Source organism: Oncorhynchus masou, chromosome 12 (genome assembly GCF_036934945.1).
Source record: "Oncorhynchus masou masou isolate Uvic2021 chromosome 12, UVic_Omas_1.1, whole genome shotgun sequence".
In the NCBI taxonomy this organism is placed as follows: domain Eukaryota; kingdom Metazoa; phylum Chordata; class Actinopteri; order Salmoniformes; family Salmonidae; genus Oncorhynchus; species Oncorhynchus masou.
Window position 1 is genome coordinate 95,218,584 of NC_088223.1, and position 21,427 is coordinate 95,240,010.

Below are 21,427 nucleotides of genomic sequence, written 5' to 3' on the forward strand. Positions count from 1 at the left end.
GAGCGCATTATCTACCTAGAGAATTAACTTTGATTATAATCACAGCCGCATATAACATTCCCAAAAAGACACATCTATGTCAAACAACAACATTGATGAATACGCTGATTCTGTGAGCAGGTTTATTAGCAAATGCATCGGCGATGTTGTACCCACAGCGACTATTAAAACATTCCCCAACCAGAAACCGTGGATTGATGGCAGCATTCGAGCAAAACTGAAAGCGCAAACCACTGCTTTTAACCAGGGCAAGGTGACCGGAAACATGACCGAATACAAACAGTGTAGCTATTCCCGCCGCAAGGCATTCAAACAAGCTAAGCGTCAGTTTAGAGACAAAGTAGAATCTCAATTCAATGGCTCAGACGCGAGAGGTATGTAGCAGGGTCTACAGTCAATCATTGACTATAAAAGGAAAACCAGCCCCATCGTGGACCAGGATGTCTTGCTCCCAGACAGACTATATAACTTCTTTGCTCGCTTTGAGGACAATACAGTGTCACTGACACGGCCCGCTACCAAAATCTGCGGGCTTTCCTTCACTGCAGCCGAAGTGAGCAAAACATTTAAACGTGTCAAGCCTCGCAAGGTTGCAGGCCCAGACGGCATCCCCAGCCGCGCCCTCAGAGCATGCGCAGACCAGCTGGCTGGTGTGTTTACAGAAGTATTCAATCAATCCTTATCCCAGTCTGCTGTTCCCACATGCTTCAAGAGGGCCACCATTGTTCCTGTTCCCAAGAAAGCTAAGGTAACTGAGCTAAATGACTACCGCCACGTAGCACTCACTTCTGTCATCATGAAGTGCTTTGAGAGACTAGTCAAGGACCATATCACCTCCACCCTACCTGACACCCTAGACCCACTCCAATTTGCTTACCGCCCCAACAGGTCCACAGACGACGCAATCGCAATCACACTGTAAACTGCCCTATCCCATCTGGACAAGAGGAATACCTATGTGAGAATGCTGTTCATCGACGACAGCTCAGCATTTAACACCATAGTACCCTCCAAACTCGTCATCAAGACCCAACCCTGTGCAACTGGGTACTGGACTTCCTGACGAGCCGCCCCCATGTGGTGAGGGTAGGTAACAACATCTCCACCCCGCTAATCCTCAACATTGGGGCCCCAAAAGGGTGAGTGCTCAGCACTCTCCTGTACTCCCTGTTCACCCACAACTGTGTGGCCATGCAGGCCTCCAACTCAATCATCAAGTTTGCATACGACACTACAGTGGTAGGCTTGATTACCAACAACGACGAGACGGCCTACAGGGAGGAGGTGAGGGCCCTCGGAGTGTGGTGTCAGGAAAATAACCTCACACTCAACGTCAACAAAACAAAGGACATGATCGTGGACTAAAGGAAACAGCAGAGGGAGCACCTCCTATCCACATCGACGGGACAGTAGTGGAGAGGGTTAAAAGTTTTAAGTCCCTCGGGGTACACATCACGGACAAAATGAATTGGTCCACCCACACAGACCGCGTGGTGAAGAAGGCGCAGCAGCGCCTCTTCAACCTCAGGAGGCTGAAGAAATTTGGCTTGTCACCAAAAACACTCACAAACCTTTACAGATGCACAATCGAGAGCATCCTGTCGGGCTGCATCACCGCCTGGTACTGCAACTGCTCCGCCCACAACCGTAAGGCTCTCCAGAGGGTAGTGAGGTCTGCACAACACATCACCGGGGGTAAACTACCTGCCCTCCAGGACACCTACACCACCCGATGTCACAGGAAGGCCAAAAAGTTCATCAAGGACAACAACCACCCGAGCCACTGCCTGTTCACCCTGCTCTCATCCAGAAGGCGAGGTCAGTACAGGTGCATCAAAGCAGGGACCGAGAGACTGAAAAACAGCTTCTATTTCAAAGCCATCAGACTGTTAAGCAGCCATCATTAACATTGAGTGGCTGCTGCCAACATACTGACTCAACTCTAGCTCAGATGTATGTATATACTGTACTCTATACCATCTACTGCATCTCGCCTATGCTGTTCTGTACCATCACTCATTCATATATATTTTTGCACATATTCTTCATCCCTTTACACTGTGTGTATAAGGTAGTAGTTGTTGAATTGTTAGTTAGATTACTCGTTGGTTATTACTGCATTGTTGGAACTAGAAGCACAAGCATTCCGCTACACTCGCATTAACATCAGCTAACCATGTGTATGTGACAAATAACATTTGATTTGGTTAGCAGGTTGACGGTTATTGTCATGAGACTTGGAGGCAGAACTGAATGATTTCCCTTTTAGTTCGGCCAGCTTGTTACGCACACCTCTTTGAGGAGGGAACGCTACAACCTGCTACATCTTAACTGTGGAGTGAAAAAGTATGTGATCGTAGGTCCGGGTAAGGACGACAGAGGCAGAGAAAATTACCGTTTACAGATCATTTATGCTTCCTTAACTCCAGGGGGATGGTCCACCCAGGTCTTACCTAGTGTACATAGACAGACTGAATACTACGGGTTATGTATGCCCGCAGCCATCTTGACTAAACACTCCCAAGGTGTGTACATAGACAGAGTAAATACTACGGGTTATGTATTCCCGCAGCCATCTTGACTAAACACTCCCAAGGTGTGTACATAGACAGAGTAAATACTACTGCCCAGCCATCTTGACTAAACACTCCCAAGGTGTGTACATAGACAGAGTAAATACTACGGGTTATGTATGCCCGCAGCCATCTTGACTAAACACTCCCAAGGTGTGTACATAGACAGAGTAAATACTACAGGTTTTGTATGCCCCCAGCCATCTTGACTAAACACTCCCAAGGTGGGTTCCCCTCCCCCCCAGAACAAATAAAACAGAATAATTACTAACTTAAAGTGAACAATTTCAATCATCAAAAACACTAAGTCCTATTGGCATACCCTCGGATGGAGCGGCTACAAAATAACATCCACAAAACCTCTACTGATCGCAAAAATCAACACAGGACATAACATTAAAAAAAGAAGCTCTCTAATCCTAACAAAGGAACACAGGCTTTTATCCAGCTGGAGAAGGAGTTGTTTCCCCTAACGACAGGGAGAGATCAGAGCTCCAATCATCGATGGGGCCGACCAATCAGCTGCTTAGAATCCAGGATTCCATTTCCTGAAATACACACATGCAAACCCACAACAATACAGGTAGTAGTGGTAATCACCAGTAAATACAGGTAGTGGTGTTAATCAACAGTAAATACAGGTAGTAGTGGTAAATACAGGTATTAGTGGTAATCACCAGTAAATACAGGTAGTAGTGGTAATCACCAGTAAATACGGGTAGTGGTGTTAATCACCAGTAAATACAGGTAGTAGTGGTAAATACAGGTAGTGGTGGTAAATACAGGTAGTGGTGGTAATCACCAATAAATACAGGTAGTAGTGGTAATCACCAGTAAATACAGGTAGTAGTGGTAAATACAGGTAGTGGTGGTAAATACAGGTAGTGGTGGTAATCACCAGTAAATACAGGTAGTGGTGTTAATCACCAGTAAATACAGGTAGTAGTGGTAATCACCAGTAAATACAGGTAGTGGTGGTAATCACCAGTAAATACAGGTAGTGGTGTTAATCACCAGTAAATACAGGTAGTAGTGGTAATCACCAGTAAATACAGGTAGTGGTGTTAATCACCAGTAAATACAGGTAGTAGTGGTAATCACCAGTTAATACAGGTAGGAGTGGTAAATACAGGTAGTAGTGGTAATCATCCGTAAATACAGGTAGTGGTGTTAATCACCAGTAAATACAGGTAGTAGTGGTAATCACCAGTAAATACAGGTAGTGGTGTTAATCACCAGTAAATACAGGTAGTAGTGGTAATCACCAGTAAATACAGGTTGTAGTGGTAATCACCAGTAAATACAGGTAGTGGTGTTAATCACCAGTAAATACAGGTAGTGGTGGTAATCACCAGTAAATACAGGTAGTGGTGTTAATCACCAGTAAATACAGGTAGTAGTGGTAATCACCAGTAAATACAGGTAGTGGTGTTAATCACCAGTAAATACAGGTAGTAGTGGTAATCACCAGTTAATACAGGTAGGAGTGGTAAATACAGGTAGTAGTGGTAATCATCCGTAAATACAGGTAGTGGTGTTAATCACCAGTAAATACAGGTAGTAGTGGTAATCACCAGTAAATACAGGTAGTGGTGTTAATCACCAGTAAATACAGGTAGTAGTGGTAATCACCAGTAAATACAGGTTGTAGTGGTAATCACCAGTAAATACAGGTAGTGGTGTTAATCACCAGTAAATACAGGTAGTAGTGGTAATCACCAGTAAATACAGGTAGTGGTGTTAATCACCAGTAAATACAGGTAGTAGTGGTAATCACCAATAAATACAGGTAGTAGTGGTAAATACAGGTAGTAGTGCTAATCACCAGTAAATACAGGTAGTGGTGTTAATCACCAGTAAATACAGGTAGTAGTGGTAATCACCAGTAAATACAGGTAGTGGTGTTAATCACCAATAAATACAGGTAGTAGTGGTAATCACCAGTAAATACAGGTAGTGGTGTTAATCACCAGTAAATACAGGTAGTAGTGGTAATCACCAGTAAATACAGGTAGTGGTGTTAATCACCAGTAAATACAGGTAGTAGTGGTAATCACCAATAAATACAGGTAGTAGTGGTAAATACAGGTAGTAGTGGTAATCACCAGTAAATACAGGTAGTGGTGTTAATCACCAGTAAATACAGGTAGTAGTGGTAATCACCAGTAAATACAGGTAGTGGTGTTAATCACCAATAAATACAGGTAGTAGTGGTAAATACAGGTAGTAGTGGTAAATACAGGTAGTAGTGGTAATCACCAGTAAATACAGGTAGTGGTGTTAATCACCAGTAAATACAGTTAGTAGTGGTAATCACCAGTAAATACAGGTAGTGGTGTTAATCACCAGTAAATACAGGTAGTAGTGGTAATCACCAATAAATACAGGTAGTAGTGGTAAATACAGGTAGTAGTGGTAATCACCAGTAAATACAGGTAGAAGTGGTAATCACCAGTAAACACAGGTAGTAGTGGTAATCACCAGTAAATACAGGTAGTGGTGTTAATCACCAGTAAATACAGGTAGTAGTGGTAATCACCAATAAATACAGGTAGTAGTGGTAAATACAGGTAGTAGTGGTAAATACAGGTAGTTTTATTATTTTTTATTTTTTTATTTCACCTTTATTTAACCAGGTAGGCTAGTTGAGAACTAGTTCTCATTTGCAACTGCGACCTGGCCAAGATAAAGCATAGCAGTGTGAACAGACAACACAGAGTTACACATGGAGTAAACAATTAACAAGTCAATAACACAGTAGAAAAAAAAGTGGAGTCTATATACATTGTGTGCAAAAGGCATGAGGAGGTAGGCGAATAATTACAATATTGCAGATTAACACCGGAGTGATAAATGATCAGATGGTCATGTACAGGTAGAGATATTGGTGTGCAAAAGAGCAGAAAAGTAAATACATAAAAACAGTATGGGGATGAGGTAGGTGAAAATGGGTGGGCTATTTAACAGTAGACTATGTACAGCTGCAGCGATCGGTTAGCTGCTCAGATAGCAGATGTTTGAAGTTGGTGAGGGAGATAAAAGTCTCCAACTTCAGGGATTTTTGCAATTCGTTCCAGTCACAGGCAGCAGAGTACTGGAACGAAAGGCGGCCAAATGAGGTGTTGGCTTTAGGGATGATACAGGTAGTAGTGGTAAATACAGGAAGTGGTGTTAATAACCAGTAAATACAGGTAGTAGTGTTAATGTTCTGTTAATTATAACAGAACATGGCCAAGATGTTCAAATGTTCATAAATGACCAGCATGGTCAAATAATAATAAGGCAGAACAGTTGAAACTGGAGCAGCAGCACGGCCAGGTGGACTGGGGACAGCAAGGAGTCATCATGTCAGGTAGTCCTGGGGCATGGTCCTAGGGCTCAGGTCCTCCGAGAGAGAGAAGGAGAGAATTAGAGAACGCACACTTAGATTCACACAGGACACCGAATTGGACAGGAGAAGTACTCCAGATATAAAAAACTGACCCCAGCCCCCCGACACATAAAATACTGCAGCATAAATACTGGAGTCTGAGACAGGAGGGGTCAGGAGACACTGTGGCCCCATCCGAGGACACCCCCGGACAGGGCCAAACAGGAAGGATATAACCCCACCCACTTTGCCAAAGCACAGCCCCCACACCACTAGAGGGATATCTTCAACCACCAACTTACCATCCTGAGACAAGGCTGAGTATAGCCCACAAAGATCTCCGCCATGGCACAACCCAAGGGGGGGCGCCAACCCAGACAGGATGACCAACCCACTCAGGTGACGCACCCCTTCCAGAGACGGCATGAGAGAGCCCCAGTAAGCCAGTGACAGCCCCAGTGTTATACTCTACTTTGCACTGTTTATTATATAACTCTACTGTTTATTATATAACTCTACTGTTTATTATATAACTCTACTGTTTATTATATAACTCTACTGTTCATTATATTAATCTACTGTTCATTATATAACTCTACTCTTCAGGGTAGCCTAGTGGTTAGAGCGTTGGACTAGTAACTGAAAGGTTGCAAGTTCGAATCCCCGAGCTGACAAGGTACAAATCTGTCATTCTGCCCCTGAACAGGCAGTTAACCCACTGATCCTAGGCCGTCATTGAAAATAAGAATTTGTTCTAAACTGACTTGCCTAGTAAAATGAAGGTAAAAATTATATAACTCTACTGTTTATTATAAAACTCTACTTTGCACTGTTCATTATATAACTCTACTCTTCATTATATAACTCTCCTGTTCATTATATAACTCTACTGTTTATTATGTAACTCTACTCTTCATTATATAACTCTACTGTTTATTATATAACTCTACTCTGCATTGTATAACTCTACTATTCATTATAAAACTCTACTCTGCACTGTTCAATATATACCTCTACTGTGCACTGTTCATTGTATAACTCTACTATTCATTATAAAACTCCACTCTTAATTATATAACACTACTATTGATTATAAAACTCCACTGTTTATTATCTAACTATACTGTTAAATATACAACTCTACTGTTAAATATACAACTCTACTGTTAAATATACAACTCTACTGTTAAAAATACAATTCTACTTTTAAATATACAACTCTACTTTTAAATATACAACTCTACTGTTAAATATAAAACTCTACTGTTAAATATACAATTCTACTGTTAAATATACAACTCTACTGTTAAATATACAACTCTACTGTTAAATATAAAACTCTACTGTTAAATATAAAACTTGAATGTGTTTTATAAAGCTTTACTGTGAAATATAAAACTCTGTGCAATACTATGTGATATAAATCTCTATTGTGCAATATAAACTCTACTATGCGTTATAAATCTCTATTGTGCAATATAAAAATATACTGTTCAATATAAAACTTTAATTTGAAATATAAAACTACTGTGCACTCTACTGTTCATTATAAAACTATTCTGTGCAATATACCCCTCTACTGTGCATTATAAAATTCAACTGTACTGAACTGTACTGTTCATTATAAAACTATTAAAAAACTTTACCGTGAACTCCTACTGTTCGTTATAAAACTACTGTGAACTAAACTGTTTGTTATTAAACTCTACTGTTCATTATAAAACTCTACTGTGCACTCTACTGTTCATTATTAAACTCTACTGCTCATTATACAATTCTACTGTGCATCAAACGCTCCAAAAAGGCATAAAAAATGGAACTTTAGTAAAATAGTTGCTTTTATTGTTTCCTCTTATAGCAAAAGTAGTCATGCTGATATGTACACATTGAAGAGGGGCATTTATTTCACATGAACTGTGGAGCTCTTCTCTGGCCCCTGAGTTTTACATTCTCACTTTTTTTAGGTCACAGTTTAATCAGAGAAACAAACATAATCATTTATTTCTCCTCACTGGATGCTTTTTTGTTGTAAAGTGAACATTTTTGGTAGCTTTTTTGAGATGCAAGTATAAAGACGTGCAGATTTATTAAATCAAGCTCTGCTAGCTCACGCTTCCTCCTACCTCATCCCCTACTTCTCTTCCCCTTCCTCTCCTTCTCTCCCCTCTTCTTCTCCTTCTCTCTTTCCTCTTCTTCTCCCTCCCTCTCCTCTTCCTCATCTTCTCTCTCCTCCTCTCCTCTTCCTCCACTTCTCTCTCCTTCTCTCTACTCCTCCTCTCCTTCAATGTCCTCTCTCCTCTTCCCCTCCTTCAATGTCCTTCCTCTCCTTCTCTCTTCTCTTTTCTTCGTCCTTCTCTCTCCTCTTCCTCTCCTTCTCTCTCTCCTCTTCCTCTCCTCTTCCTCTCCTTCTCTCTCCTCTTTTCTCTGTCCTCTCTCCTCTTCCTCTCCTTCTCCCCCTTCTTCTTCTCCTTCCTCTTCCTCTCCTCCTTCTTCTCCTTCCTCTTCCTCTACTTCTCTCTCTCCTCTTCCTCTCCTTCTCTCCCCACTTCTTCTCATTCTCTCCTCTTCCACTCTTTCTTTCTCCTCTTCATCTCCTTCTTTCTCCTCTTCCTATCCCTCTCTCTCCTCTTCCTCTCCTTCTCTCCCCACTTCTCATTCTCTCCTCTTCCACTCCTTCTCTCTCCTCTTCCTCTCCTTCTCTCTCTCCTCTTCCTCTCCTCTTACTCTCCTCTCTCCTCTTCCTCTCCTCTTACTCTCCTCTCTCCTCTTTTCTCTGTCCTCTCTCCTCTTCCTCTCCTTCTCCCCCTTCTTCTTCTCCTTCCTCTTCCTCTCCTCCTTCATCTCCTTCCTCTTCCTCTCCTTCTCTCTCTCCTCTTCCTATCCTTCTCTCCCCACTTCTTCTCATTCTCTCCTCTTCCACTCCTTCTTTCTCCTCTTCCTCTCCTGCTTTCTCTTCTCCCTCTACTTTGCTCCCCTCTTCTTCTCATTCTCTCCTCTTCTGCTCCTTCTCTCCTGTTCCTCTCCTTCTCTCCCCTTTTCATATCATCTCTCCTCTTCCTCTAGTTCTCTCTCCTTTTCCTTTCCTTCTCTCTCCTCTTCCTCTCTTTCTCTCCCCTCTTCTTCTCATCTCTCCTATTCCTCTACTTTTCCATTTATTTTGAAGATCATAGATAGATTGACAGAGTGACATCTGGGAGCTGAGAAAAGAAATCAGTGAAATGAGTGAGGATGGTTTATTAAGGTATGACCTGCCCTCGAGGCCCTGGGTAGAGAATGACTGGTCCCTCAAATGGAAGAGTCTATCATGCCGGGCCACAGGGTCCTACTGTTCAGAGTCTGGATGTATGGTATCACAGAAGATTGGTATTAAAATGCCTCCCGTAGATAGAGAAGATACAACTCTTTGTTAATGTCTGACTGTGTTTGGTAACAGATCAACAGGAAAAGTCAACGACAGAAAGACAAGATACTAGATGAGGCTTTGCTGTTGACTCTCTGCTGCTGTTGACTCCATGCTGCTGTTGACTCTCTGCTGCTGTTGACTCCATGCTGCTGTTGTCTCCCTGCTGCTGTTGACTCCATGCTGCTGTTGACTCCCTGCTGCTGTTGACTCCCTGCTGCTGTTGACTCCCTGCTGCTGTTGACTCCCTGCTGCTGTTGACTCCATGCTGCTGTTGACTCTCTGCTGCTGTTGACTCCATGCTGCTGTTGACTCCATGCTGCTGTTGACTCTCTGCTGCTGTTGACTCTCTGCTGCTGTTGACTCCATGCTGCTGTTGTCTCCCTGCTGCTGTTGACTCCATGCTGCTGTTGACTCCCTGCTGCTGTTGACTCCATGCTGCTGTTGACTCCCTGCTGCTGTTGACTCCCTGCTGCTGTTGACTCCATGCTGCTGTTGACTCTCTGCTGCTGTTGACTCTCTGCTGCTGTTGACTCTCTGCTGCTGTTGACTCTCTGCTGCTGTTGACTCCCTGCTACTGTTGTTTGTCATACACCCCCAGCTCTCTGGATGTGCCCCAGTGTCAGAGATGGACCTGAATGAAAGCATACAGCCAGCTGCTCCCCTGATCTGTACTCCTGTACTCCTCCTCCTCTCCTCCTCCCCCTCCCTCCCCTCCCCGAGTCACAAATAAACACAATTAGAGAGGAAAAAACAATAATTCCACCACCTTCTCTCTCCTCTTCCGCTCCTTCTCACTTCTCTCCATCCAATCCTTCTCCCTCCCTCCCTCCCTCCCTCCCTCCCTCCCTCCCTCCCTCCCTCCCTCCCTCCCTCCCTCCCTCCCTCCCTCCCTCCCTCCCTCCCCCTCCCTCCCTCTCCCTGTCCCCCCTCCCCTTCCCTCCCTTCCTTCCTCCTTCCCCGCTTGGTCCCTCTGTCATGTGGTAGTGTGTGTCTCTCTGTCTGTCTCTAGTACATTCTGCGTTTCATGTATATTTTTGAAATCAAGTTTTCCAGTTCTTCCTGACTGTCCAGCTGAGGAACCAGCCCATCATCCTCTTCATAGTCCCCTCCCACCCTTCCCCCGGCCACACCCAAGCCCCCAGGCCCTGGGGGGTAGTAGTAGGTGGGGCGCCTGCTCTGGGGAGAGAGGGGTCTGGGCTGGGGGAGGGGCTGATATGTCCGGGGGTGTGGCAAGATGTAGTTGGAGATGTAGGGGGGTGAGGGGAGACGGGGTGGGAGGGGCTGTTGTCTCCAGCCCTGCCCACCTCTCCCTTTTTCCCTGCCCCCTGCCCTGTGTTTGCGCCTGTTTGGCTGGAGCTCGTAGTCTGGGAGTGGGCGGTGGGGTAGCTCCTCCCCCATGGGCATCTTGTCGTAGTACTGGGGTTTGGGGTAGGGGAAGAACACAGGGTAGTAGGCTCGGTAGGGTTTCTGGTAGTAGGGGTAGGACGGGAAGGCTAGGAACTGTTTCTGGGGTTTGAACCAGGCGCCCTGCTTGTAGGCCTTGGCCTTGGCCTTGGCTCTGTCCTTGTTCCACTTGTTCTTGTAGGGCTGGTAGTAAGGGTCCTTCTTGGGGTTGGAGGAGGCTGTGTAGTGGTACATGGAGCCTGTCACTAGGGGTGGGGGAACTAGGGGCCGGTAACGTGGGGCGACCGGGATGCTAAGCGACGTCAGCTCCTTTCTCTTCTTCTTCTCCTCTACGTTGGAGATGATCTGGACCACGTCGTCTGCCGGCAGGTGCAGCTTGCTGCTGATCTCGATCAGCCTGTCAGTTATCTGCTGGTCCAGGTCGTCCATGTCGGTTACCACCACCTCCGACCGTTTATCTTCCACAGCGTTTGTGCCGGCCTTCTGCCTGGGCCTGGGCGTTCCCTGCTGTTTCCTCTCCATGTACTGCAGCAGCATGTCAGAGGCGATGTCTGCAAGTCGCTGCTCCTCTACTCTGGCCCTCTCTGCCTCTTTTTGCTGCCGCTGCACTTCTTGCTGGTCCACAAGCGCACGTGCATCCTCCTCTGCCCACAACAGAGCCTCCTCCTCCTCCCCCTCCTCTTCTGCCTTGTTCTCAAAGTTGTCCATGAAGTTGCCCCCCAGGGGTGTGTTGCGTGCCCTCTCCTCCTCCCAGCGGAGCCTCTTGCCAGCCTGTGCCAGCTGGGTGTTATAGGCCTTGTATCCCTTCAGAGGAGGACGAATCTCGTTGTCTTGGAGACCGAGGTCTATGTTCTGGAAGTAGCCCCGAGCCTTCCGCTGGAGAGACAAGTCACTAGGCCTCCCCTCCTCTCCTCTCCTACTCCCCTCTGCTCCTTTCTCCTCCTCACCTTCCCATCTCCCTCCTTCTCCACCTTCTTCTTCCTCCTCCCCCTCTTCCTCCTTCTCTTCCTTCTGCTGTCTTCCCTCCTCACTCCCTCCACCAGCTCTGTCCCGCTCTCCTTCTAGAAGCCAGCCTCTGTCCTCCAAACTCTTCCTCTCCTCACTCTCCTCCTTTTCCTCATTCCTTTCTCTTAATTCATCTCCCAGAGCTGCTGCCACTAGTGCTGCTTCTAGTTGTTCCATCCTCCTCTCCTCCTCCATCCCAACCTCTCTCCTCATCTCCTCACCCCCTTTCTCCTCCAAAGGGACTGGGTCAGCCTCTTCCTGTCCCTCTCCCCTCTCCTGTGCCTGTGCTTTCCCGGTGTGGTCCAGGGCCTTCAGAAATACAGAGGCTGGTGCCCGGGCAGGGTCCATGTCTGCGGGACCACCATGGCTCTGTTCCTGACTCTGCTCCTTTACCTGGTCCTGGGTCTGGTCCAGGGGAGAGCGGAGGGGGCTGGGGCTGAGCCTGTCCTTTTTGAGGTGAGTCCTGGAGCGCCCCTCCTCCCCACTCTCTCCCCCCCCCACAGGGGCAGAGGCCAGCTGTGGAGCGACAGTGAGCAGGACCAATAGAATGAGTTGGGCTGAGGAGGGAGCGTGGTGACTGGTCATGACCATACAGAACACCTGGAGGAGGGAGGTATCAGGAAAGCGGGAGAGAGATTATTATAGACAGAGATTATTACAGACAGAGATTATTACAGACAGAGATTATTACAGACAGAGATTATTATAGACAGAGATTATTGCTGATAATCTGAGATGTGTTACACTTCTCTATAAAACGATACATGGGATGGATAAATGAATGGATGGATGGATAGATGGATGGAGGGATTGATTGACTGATTGTTTGATGGATTATTGATTGAATGGATGGATGGATGAATGGGTCTGAATGGATGAATGAATGTGTCTCCTGACCCCTCCGGACTCAGCCTCCAGTATTTATGCTGCAGTAGTTTATGTGTTGGGGGGCTAGGGTCAGTTTGTTATATCTGGAGTACTTCTCCTGTCCTATTCGGTGTCCAGTGTGAATTTAAGTGTGCTCTCTCATTCTCTCTTTCTTTCTTTCTCTCTTGGAGGACCTGAGCCCTAGGACCATGCCTCAGGACTACCTGACATGATGACTCCTTGCTGTCCCCAGTCCACCTGGCCGTGCTGCTGCTCCAGTTTCAACTGTTCTGCCTTATTATTATTGGACCATGCTGGTCATTTATGAACATTTGGACATCTTGGCCATGTTCTGTTATAATCTCCACCCGGCACAGCCAGAAGAGGACTGGCCACCCCACATAGCCTGGTTCCTCTCTAGGTTTCTTCCTAGGTTTTGGCCTTTCTAGGGAGTTTTTCCTAGCCACTGTGCTTCTACATCTGCATTGCTTGCTGTTTGGGGTTTTAGGCTGGGTTTCTGTGCAGCGCTTTGTGACATCGGCTGATGTAAGACGTGCTTTATAAATAAGTAGAAAGAGGAGGAAGGGAAGCGCAACCAAGGTACACAATAGTACATTTTGGTAGACAGAAGGGGCTCTTTGGTAAAAGGGGTGAATTGGTCATGAAAAAGAAAGGAGGACCAAGGCACTCTTCATGTAATGAATTAAAATGCCTTTATTTGTAAGGCATGTTCAATAGAAACAAAGGTTTCATAAAAAGCTTTCTATTGAGCATGACATACTAATAAAGGCATTTTAATTAATTATATGAAGAGTGCCTTGGTCCTCCATTCTTTTTGATGCTTTATAAATACATTTCATTAACTGAGTTCCATACAGTCACAGCACACCTCTTACATCGCATTGAAAAGTGCTGATTTTATTTGTCTAATTGCTCTAGTCAGCTTGTTAACTCCTCAAATGTACTCCAAATAATTTTGAAATCAGAGCATCTGGACCTTCAGTCTAACGTCACGAGCGGAACCTGTTATTATTGTCCTGTCCTGCCACGGCACTGTGACCCGCGGGCACATCGAAGTATACTTTTGGTCTAGTGATGTAATGGATCAAGGGGATTGGATGCGTGTTTTAATAAAGAAACGCCCCTCAGTATCAGCGTGGAGCTGAATGGAGAGAGAGAACAGCATGGTAGCCTCTTGTTGTCAGCTAAACTAGGTTGCTGTTACTCCCATCCCTATTGCAGAATACACCCTTTTACTAAAGATGATTTAATCCACGCTTGCAGTAGTCTGCTTGTTTGGTGATTGGCATTTAGGCTGTGACAAACGAAAAGGCAGCAGACAGACCTACAGTATGTTTTAGCAGGGTAGTTTAGTAGGGTGACATGATTTGTAACTATGAAAATCATTTTAGTCAAACAAATTGTGAACCCAAAAGTGTAAATTTGATTCCAGAGGGGGAGAAATTTAAAGAAAAACTATCTGGTTAGTGTGGATACACCCATTCAAGGGGTTTTCTTACTTTGACTATTTTCTACATTGTAGAATAATAGTGAAGACATCAAACTATGAAATAACACATATGGAATCATGTAGTAACCAAAAAAAGCGTTACACAAACCAAAACATATTTTAGATTTTAGATTCTTCAAAGTCCTTTGCAATGATGACAGCTTTGCACACATGGCATTCTCTCAACCAGCTTCATGTGGAATGCTTTTCCAACAGTCGTGAAGGAGTTCCCACATATGCTGAGCACTTGTCATCTGATGCAGTACAACATCACTCTCCTTGGTCAAATAGCCCTTAAATAGCCTGGAGGTGTGTTGGGTCATTGTCCTGTTGAAAAACAAATGATAGCCCCACAAAGCACATCACTGCAGAATGCTGTGGTAGCCATGCTGGTTAAGTGTGCCTTGAATTCTAAATAAGTCACGGACAGTGTCACCAGCCAAGCACCCCCACACCATCACGCCTCCTCCTCCATGCTTCATGGTAGGAACCACACATGCGGAGACCATCCGCTCACCTACTCTGTGTCTCACAAAGACACTCACAAATCTCCAATATGGACTCATCAGACCAAAGGACCGATTTCCACTTGTCTAATGTCCATTGCATGTGTTTCTTGGCCCAAGCAAGTCTCTTCTTCTTCTTGGTGTCTTTTGGTAGTGGTTTCATTGCAGTAATTCGACCATGAAGGCCTGATTCACGCCTCCTCTGAACAGTTGATGTTGAGATGTGTCTATTTGTGTTGCAATCTGATGTGTAGTTAACTCTAAAGAACGTATCATCTGCAGAAGAGGTAACTCTGGGTCTTCCTTTCCTGTGGCGGTCTTCCTGAGAGCCAGTTTCATCATAGCTCTTGATGGTTTTTGTGACTGCACTTGAAGAAATGTTAAAAGTTCTTGACATTTTACGGATTGACTTACCATGTATTGAAGTAATGACGGACTGCAATTTCTATTTGCTTATTTGAGCTGTTCTTGCCTTAATATGGACTTGGTCTTTTACCAAATAGGGCTATCTTCTGTATACCTCCCCTACCTTGTTACAACACAACTGATTGGCTCAAATGCATTAAGTGTCACGCCCTGACCTTAGTTATCTTTGCTTTCTTTATTATTTTGGTTAGGTCAGGGTGTGACGAGGGTTGTATGTGTAGTGTATTTGTATTGTCTATGGTTAGTTGCATGTCAGCACTCGTTATGTATAGCTTCACGTTCGTTTTGTTGTTTTGTATAGTTTGCTTAAGTGTTCTTCATTTTCATTAAAGAAGAATGTATTCATATCACCCTGTGCCTTGGTCTCCTCGTTATGATGAACGTGACAGAATAACCCACCAAACCAGGACCAAGCAGCGTGAAAAGGAGGAACAGCGACGAATGGCGAAATGGACCTGGGAGGAGATATTAGATGGAGCAGGACCCTGGACACAGCCGGGGGAGTATCGCTGTCCTAAGGAGGAGATAGAGGCAGTGAAAGCGGAACGGCTATACTACGAGGAAAAATACCGGAGAATAGAGGAACGGGACGATATGAAGGTACACGGCTAGCAAGGAAGCCCGAGAGGCAGCCCCAATAATTTTTGGGAAGGAGGCACACGAGGAGATTGGCTGAGTCAGGTAGGAGACCTGAGCCAACTCCTCGTGCTTACCGTGGGGAGCGTGTAACTGGTCAGGCACCGTGTTACGCAGAGATGCGCACTGTGTCTCCAGTGCGCTATTCTAGCCCGGTGCGCTATCTTCCAGCTCATCGCATTTAAGAATGGGCATCCAGCCAGGACATATTGAGCCGGGCTCTATGTTCTGGATCTCCAATGCGTGTCACCAGCCCAGTACCACCAGTGCCAACACCACGCACCAGGCTTCCGTGCGCCTCCAGGGTCCAGCACGCCCTGTTCCTGCTCCTCGCACTCGCCCTGAGGTGCGTATCACCAGTCCGGTACCACCAGTACCGGCACCACGCACCAGGCACACAGTGTGCCTCAGCAGTCCAGAGCGTTCGGCGATAGTACCCAGTCCAGAGCGTCCGGCGACAGTACCCAGGGTCTCCAGCGACGGTACCCAGCCCGGGGTCTCCAGCGACAGTCCCCAGCCAGGGGTCTCCATCGGATGTGAGATGAGGAGACACTCGAGGAGGTGTTAATAGAATTGGGGGAGTGTGAAGAGAGAGAACAGTGTATTTGGCGTAGTATGCAAGGCAAAGGTGCGTGTCCCGGTACCACCAGTGCCGGCACCCCGCACCAGACTGTCTCTCCGTCCCATCAATACAGGCGCTCCCGCCTGTTCGGCGCTACCAGAGTTTCCGCCCCTTAGTCCAGAGGCGCCAGAGGCCCTCAGTCCAGAGGAGCCAGAGCTTCTCTGTCCAGCGCTGCCAGAGCCTTCCTCCTCTCCAGCGCAGCCGGAGTCTCCCGTCTGTCCGGCGCTGCCAGAGCTTCCGCCCCTCAGTCCAGAGGCGCCTGAGCTTCTCTGGCCAGCACTGCCAGAGCCTTCCTCCTCTCCAGCCCGTCTGCCCAACGCCACCTGAGCTGTCCGTCTGCCCAGAGCCGCCTGAGCTGCCCGTCCGCCCAGCGCTGCCTGTCTGCCCAGCGCCGCCTGAGCTGCCCGTCTGCCCAGCGCCGCCTGAGCTGCCCGTCTGCCCAGCGCCGCCTGAGCTGCCCGTCTGCCCAGCGCCGCCTGAGCTGCCCGTCTGCCCAGCGCCGCCTGAGCTGCCCGTCTGCCCAGCGCCGCCTGAGCCGCCCGTCTGCCCAGCGCCGCCTGAGCCGCCCGTCTGCCCAGCGCTGCCTGAGCCTCCCGTCTGCTCAGCGCCGCCTGAGCCTCCCATCTGCCCAGCGCCGCCTGAGCCTCCCATTTGTCCAGAGCCGCCGGAGCCTCCCGTCTGTCCAGAGCCGCTAGAGTCTCCCGTCTGTCATGAGCCGCCAGTCAGCATTGAGCCGCCAGAGCCGGCAGTCAGCATGGAGCCGCCAGAGCCGCCAGTCAGCATTGAGCCGCCAGAGCCGGCAGTCAGCCTGGAGCCGCCAGAGCCGCCAGTCAGCATGGAGCCGCCAGAGCCGCCAGTCAGCCAGGATACTCCAGAGCCGCCAGTCAGCCAGGATCCTCCAGAGCCGCCAGTCAGCCAGGATCCTCCAGAGCCGCCAGTCAGCCAGGATCCGCCAGAGCTGCCAGTCAGCCGGGTTCCACCAGAGCCGCCAGTCAGCCAGGATCCGCCAGGATCCGCCAGAGCCACCAGTCAGCCAGGATCCGCCAGAGCCGCCTGTCAGCCAGGAGCCGCCAGAGTCGTCTGTCAGCCAGGAGCCGCCAGAGCCGTCAGTCAGCCAGGAGCAGCCAGAGTCGTCAGTCAGCCAGGAGCTGCCAGAGCCGTCAGTCAGCCAGAAGCTGCCAGACTTGAGCTACCTCTCAGTCCTAAGCTACACCTCAGGCCTGAGCTACCCCTTGGTCCTGAGCTACCCCTCGGTCATGAGCTACACCTCAGTCCCGAGCTGCCCCTCAGTCCAGTGGGGCCCTTTGTTAGGGTTCCTAGGCCAAGGTCGGCGGCGAGGGTTGCCACTCAAAGGACGCTAAGGAGGTGGACTAAGACAATTATGGAGCCGCCACCGCGGACAGGTGCCCACCCAGACCCTCCCCTACAGGTTTAGGTTGCGCGGTCGGAGTCCGCACCTTTGGGGGGGGGGTACTGTAACGTTCTGACCACAGTACTTGTGTGTATTCCTTGTTGTAGTGTTGGTCAGGACGTGAGCTGGGTGGGCATTCTATGTTGCGTGTCTAGTTTGTCTGTTTCTGTGTTTGACCTGATATGGTTCTCAATCAGATGCAGGTGTTAGTCATTGTCTCTGATTGGGAGCCATATTTAGGCAGCCATATTCTTTGAGTGTTTCGTGGGTGATTGTCCTGATGTCCTTATGTCCTTGTTCTGTGTTTATTTACACCAGTATAGGCTGTTTCGGTTTTCGTTACGTTCATTGTGTTTGTTGTTTTTTTGTAATTGATTCGTGTTCACGTTTGTTTATTAAACATGGATCGTAATCTACACGCCACATTTTGGTCCAACTCTCCTTCACACCTAGAAAGCCGTAACAACATGGCAACAGCATGGTAGCAACAGAACATGGCAGCAGCTCAACATGGTAGCAGCACAAAACGGGGTACATACATTTTTGGGAAGAGACAACAGCACAAAGTGCAAGAAGGTAGAGACAAGGTAGAGACAACAATACATCATGCAAAGCAGCTACACCTGTGAGTAAGATATGCTGTCTTATCTTTGAAAATGAATTATATGAGGCTATGTTTTGCAGCCATTTACGGACAGTTTTGTTTAAGTCTTACAAATAAGCATGGGATATTTAATGCCACAAGTAAAATGTTTGAGGTTTTAGTATTGCAGCCATGCTAGGCAGAGAGAGTAGAGGGACTCACAACTCATAAACACACAAACACATCTATGTGTACGATGATGCCAAGGATCTTCAACTAGTAGGTATAAACCACCTAAATATTGATATGCCTTCGATTTTTCTTGAATGTTGGTTGATTTTAAGAAATTAGCCCTATTTTCAAAAGATTGTTCACCCAAATTACAAAATACGAAGAGCTTGTGTCCTTACATTGAAAGCAGTCTATGGACAAGGAGACTGCACTGGTTACCCTCAACCCTTAATATTAGTACTTCCTGTGCCTTGCCAGCACATGCTGCACATGTCACATGAGAACAAGGATCAATCCCTGCTTCCAACTTTCTCCCTGTTTCTCGTTACATTTCTCTGAATAAAGTGGCAAAACATCTAAAAACATGAAAAATAAAATCAATTTCATCCCCCCAAAATCTCAAAGTAACAAAGTCGTTGAATTTTGAGTGTTCATTTTTAATGTTCAAAGCATCCTGAATACACCTGACCTGAATACACCCCCCCAAAAAAATATTCCACCCTGGTTATATAAGTCATGTAAAAATAGATAGAATTGAAGGAAATTAGCTGTAAAACACTAACATGTTTCTGGGGGAGGACCAGGGGGCAATGAAAATCGCATAACAAATCTCACTTCAAGCTTTCTTCAAAAGTTGGCAGCCCTGTGGATAGATGAATGGATGGTGTGTGAATGGATGGTGTGTTGACCTGAGTTATCATGTATTCACATGATAACTCACTCAGCTGTTGAGGGAGGAGACATAACTGTGGGAAGCATTGTTCGCCATCTCACTGGAATAAAGACCTCCTCCATTCCTTTCATTATTGAAAGAGATTGTAATAGTCTCACATCTCAAAATGCAGTACCTAATGTTAGATCCCTCACTTCAAAGGCAGTCATAGTCAATGAATTTATCACTGGTCATAATCTTGATGTTGTTGGCCTGACTGAAACATGGCTCAAGCCTGAATTTACTGTGTTAAATGAGGCCTCACCTCCTGGTTGCATGAGTGACCATATCCCCCATGCATCCCACAAAGGTGCAGGTATTGCAAAAATGTATAAAACACATTCGTTCTGGTTAAAGATAATATAAAATAAAAAAACAACCGTTTAAAAAAAATGTGTACCTTCATCTTTGAAATGCAAGAGAAAGGCCATAACGTATTATTCCAGCCCAGCCCAGCTGAAATTTGGATTTTGACCACTAGATGGCAGCAGTGTACGTGCAAAGCTTTAGGCTGATCCAATGAACCATTGCATTTCTGTTCAAAATTTTGTATCAAGAAACTGCCCAAAAATGCCTAATTTGTTTATTAATAACTTTTCATGTTCAAAACTGTGTATTATGTCACTGTAATAGCTACTGTGAATTGAACAGTGCAGTTAGAGTAACATGAATTTAAGCTTTCTGCCCATATTGGATATGTCTATGTCCTGGGAAATGTTCTTGTTACTTACAACCTCATGTTAATCACATTAGCCTACATTAGCTCAACAGTCCCGCAGGGGACCCACCAATCCTGAAGAATAATTATTAAACTTCTAGTTCTTCTAGACGTTTACGTCTTTTGAATTTCTTGTCATGAAATCTATGCAGCCTACTCAATCACTTTTTATAGCTACTGTTTACAGGCCTCCTAGGCTGTATACAGCGTTCCTCACTGAGTTTCCTGAATTCCTATCGGACCTTGTAGTCATAGCAGATAATTTTCTAATCTTTGGTGTCTTATGTATTCACGTGGAAAAGTCCACAGACTCAATCCAAAAGGCTTTCAGAGCCATCATCGACTCAGTAGGTTTTGTCCAATATGTCTCTGGACCCACTCATTGCCACAGCCATACCCTGGTCTAGTTTTGTCTTGTGGAATAAATATTGTGGATCTTAAAAAGATAGGGCTGTCTGCTGCCCCCTTTGTAGTAATTGCGTGCCCATATTAAACAGAAAAAAAATCTTTCAAAAATTGCTAATATATGCATATAAAAAAATATTATTGAATAGAAAACACTCTAAAGTTTCTAAAACCGTTGAAATTATGTCTGTATGTAAAGCAGAACTCTCAGGGCAGTCATTCTCCCAAACTCTCTCTTGTCATCATAAAAGTTGGCCCAACTTTGACGTCATCGCCCCCACCCTTCCCAAGCGCCTACAGACCTGGGAACAGTTTCTATGTCTTCAGCGCGATGTCTGCTTTCAATGGGGCTTCTCATTGTGAGAATAGCGCACTCACTAGAGTTTTGGCGGCCCGAAACCTTTCGGTCACGCGAAAAAAAAGGTCACATTCATGCGCGCTCTTCTTCAGTGTTCTCTCTTTTCCAAGAATGATTGAACGGCACGTGTGTTTCTGTTCGTCCTGAGAATTGTTGTGCACCTTTATAACATGCTAAAGCTTGGTTATGAACATAGTTTGACAAGTTTAGTCGACATATAATATGTAAATTCAACGTTTTGGTGCGCATCCACTTGACTTTTGGCTGCATTTCAACCGAAATATGCCGTGTTTGATAACCGAAAGACACAGACTTCACAACTAAACGATGTTTTTGGTGAGTATAATTCCTTCCAGGTCTTCTGATGGAAGAACAGCAAAGGTAAGGGAATATTTATGTGTTAAATTTGGGTTTCTGTGGACTCCAAGATAGAGGAGCCATCATGCTAATTTCTGAGCGCCGACTCATATTATAGCCTAGTGAACGAATTCTGTAACGTTAAAAATAAATGTAACCCAGCGATTGCATTTAGAAGAAGTGTATCTTTCTATATATATGTAGAACATGCATATTTAGTTAAAGTTTATGATGTGTATTGCTTGTTATCTGACGTTATATGCCGGAGCTATCGTCATTTCTCCGGACATTTGAGTAGCATTTTTTGAACAATGCATAATTGTAAACAGA

At 46.1% G+C, this 21,427-nt stretch overlaps 1 protein-coding gene across 1 annotated transcript; it reads right to left on the minus strand.

Moving 5' to 3' along the window:
- Positions 1 to 10,351: 10,351 nt before the first annotated feature.
- On the minus strand, positions 10,352 to 12,340 carry LOC135549440 (neurosecretory protein VGF-like). Its single transcript, XM_064979407.1, has one exon. It carries the CDS (start codon positions 12,338 to 12,340, stop codon positions 10,352 to 10,354), a length of 1,989 nt encoding a protein of 662 aa, XP_064835479.1.
- Positions 12,341 to 21,427: the final 9,087 nt, after the last annotated feature.

What these genes read in the sequence shown, in the direction of transcription:
- LOC135549440 (XM_064979407.1), bottom strand. Translation starts at nt 12,340, where the DNA reads ATGACCAGTCACCACGCTCCCTCCTCAGCCCAACTCATTCTATTGGTC.